Source organism: Oncorhynchus gorbuscha, linkage group LG20 (assembly GCF_021184085.1).
Source record: "Oncorhynchus gorbuscha isolate QuinsamMale2020 ecotype Even-year linkage group LG20, OgorEven_v1.0, whole genome shotgun sequence".
NCBI classification, from domain to species: Eukaryota; Metazoa; Chordata; class Actinopteri; order Salmoniformes; family Salmonidae; genus Oncorhynchus; species Oncorhynchus gorbuscha.
The window spans coordinates 39481649-39484148 of NC_060192.1; the positions used below are offsets into that span (position 1 = coordinate 39481649).

The 2500-nt window shown below is 37.9% G+C and overlaps 1 protein-coding gene across 12 annotated transcripts in view; it reads left to right on the forward strand.

Moving 5' to 3' along the window:
* The window catches only part of synj1 (synaptojanin 1), a 131051-nt gene that overhangs the window by 55876 nt on the left and 72675 nt on the right, over window positions 1-2500 (forward strand). For all 12 annotated transcript variants that reach the window (XM_046317536.1, XM_046317525.1, XM_046317523.1 and 9 more), the window contains one exon: window positions 1703-1787. In XM_046317536.1, coding sequence (XP_046173492.1) covers window positions 1703-1787 — 85 coding nt within the window. The remainder of the gene's footprint in view (window positions 1-1702; window positions 1788-2500) is intronic.

The following is a 2500-nucleotide window of genomic DNA, read 5'->3' on the forward strand; positions in this document are numbered from 1 at the left end:
ATTAGTATAGAACAGTTAGATAGAGCCTGTTCATTAGTATAGAACAGTTAGATAGAGCCTGTTCATTAGTATAGAACTGAATATTAGATAGAGCCTGTTCATTAGTATAGAACTGAATATTAGATAGAGCCTGTTCATTAGTATAGAACTGAATATTAGATAGAGCCTGTTCATTAGTATAGAACTGAATATTAGATAGAGCCTGTTCATTAGTATAGAACAGTCAGATAGAGCCTGTTCATTAGTATAGAACAGTCAGATAGAGCCTGTTCATTAGTATAGAACAGTCAGATAGAGCCTGTTCATTAGTATAGAACAGTCAGATAGAGCCTGTTCATTAGTATAGAACAGTCAGATAGAGCCTGTTCATTAGTATAGAACAGTCAGATAGAGCCTGTTCATTAGTATAGAACAGTCAGATAGAGCCTGTTCATTAGTATAGAACAGTCAGATAGAGCCTGTTCATTAGTATAGAACAGTCAGATAGAGCCTGTTCATTAGTATAGAACAGTTAGATAGAGCCTGTTCATTAGTATAGAACTGTTAGATAGAGCCTGTTCATTAGTATAGAACAGTCAGATAGAGCCTGTTCATTATTATAGAACTGAATATTAGATAGAGCCTGTTCATTAGTATAGAACAGTTAGATAGAGCCTGTTCATTAGTATAGAACAGTTAGATAGAGCCTGTTCATTAGTATAGAACAGTTAGATAGAGCCTGTTCATTAGTATAGAACAGTCAGATAGAGCCTGTTCATTAGTATAGAACAGTCAGATAGAGCCTGTTCATTAGTATAGAACAGTTAGATAGAGCCTGTTCATTAGTATAGAACAGTCAGACAGAGCCTGTTCATTAGTATAGAACTGAATATTAGATAGAGCCTGTTCATTAGTATAGAACTGAATATTAGATAGAGCCTGTTCATTAGTATAGAACAGTTAGATAGAGCCTGTTCATTAGTATAGAACAGTCAGATAGAGCCTGTTCATTAGTATAGAACAGTCAGATAGAGCCTGTTCATTAGTATAGAACAGTTAGATAGAGCCTGTTCATTAGTATAGAACTGAATATTAGATAGAGCCTGTTCATTAGTATAGAACAGTTAGATAGAGCCTGTTCATTAGTATAGAACAGTCAGATAGAGCCTGTTCATTAGTATAGAACAGTCAGATAGAGCCTGTTCATTAGTATAGAACAGTTAGATAGAGCCTGTTCATTAGTATAGAACAGTCAGATAGAGCCTGTTCATTAGTATAGAACAGTCAGATGGAGCCTGTTCATTAGTATAGAACAGTCAGATGGAGCCTGTTCATTAGTATAGAACAGTCAGATAGAGCCTGTTCATTAGTATAGAACAGTTAGATAGAGCCTGTTCATTAGTATAGAACAGTCAGATAGAGCCTGTTCATTAGTATAGAACAGTCAGATAGAGCCTGTTCATTATTATAGAACAGTTAGATAGAGCCTGTTCATTAGTATAGAACAGTTAGATAGAGCCTGTTCATTAGTATAGAACAGTTAGATAGAGCCTGTTCATTAGTATAGAACAGTTAGATAGAGCCTGTTCATTAGTATAGAACAGTCAGATAGAGCCTGTTCATTATTATAGAACAGTCAGATAGAGCCTGTTCATTAGTATAGAACAGTTAGATAGAGCCTGTTCATTAGTATAGAACTGAATATTGTCTGTTCTCTCTGCAGACAGTAGAGCCAACCCACCAGATATCTTTGCCATCGGCTTTGAGGAGATGGTGGAGTTGAATGCTGGCAACATCGTCAGTGCCAGGTACACTCTCTCTCTTTCTCTCTCTCTGTTTCTCTCTATGTTTCTCTCTATGTTTCGCTCTCTCTCTCTTTCTCTCTCTCTCTCTGTCTCTCTCTGTTTCTCACTCTGTTTCTCACTCTGTTTCTCTCTCTGTTTCTCTGTTTCTCTCTGTTTCTCTCTCTCTCTGTTTCTCTCTCTCTCTGTTTCTCTCTATGTCTCTCTGTTTCTCTCTATGTCTCTCTGTTTCTCTCTGTTTCTCTCTTTGTCTCTCTGTTTCTCTCTGTCTCTCTGTTTCTCTCTTTGTCTCTTTGTCTCTCTGTTTCTCTGTTTCTCTCTCTCTGTTTCTCTCTCTCTCTCTGTTTCTCTCTTTGTCTCTCTGTTTCTCTCTCTCTCTGTTTCTCTCTGTCTCTCTGTTTCTCTCTCTCTCTCTGTTTCTCTCTTTGTCTCTCTGTTTCTCTCTCTCTCTGTTTCTCTCTCTCTCTCTCTGTTTCTCTCTGTTTCTCTCTGTCTCTCTCTGTTTCTCTCTATGTCTCTCTGTTTCTCTCTCTTTCTCTCTCTCTTTGTTTCTCTCTCTCTCTGTTTCTCTCTCTGTTTCTCTCTCTATGTCTCTCTATGTCTCTCTCTGTCTCTCTCTATGTCTCTCTCTGTCTCTCTCTGTCTCTCTCTCTCTCTTTCTCTCTCTCTATGTCTCTCACTCTCTCTCTCTCTCTCTCTCTCTCTCTCTCTCTCTCTCT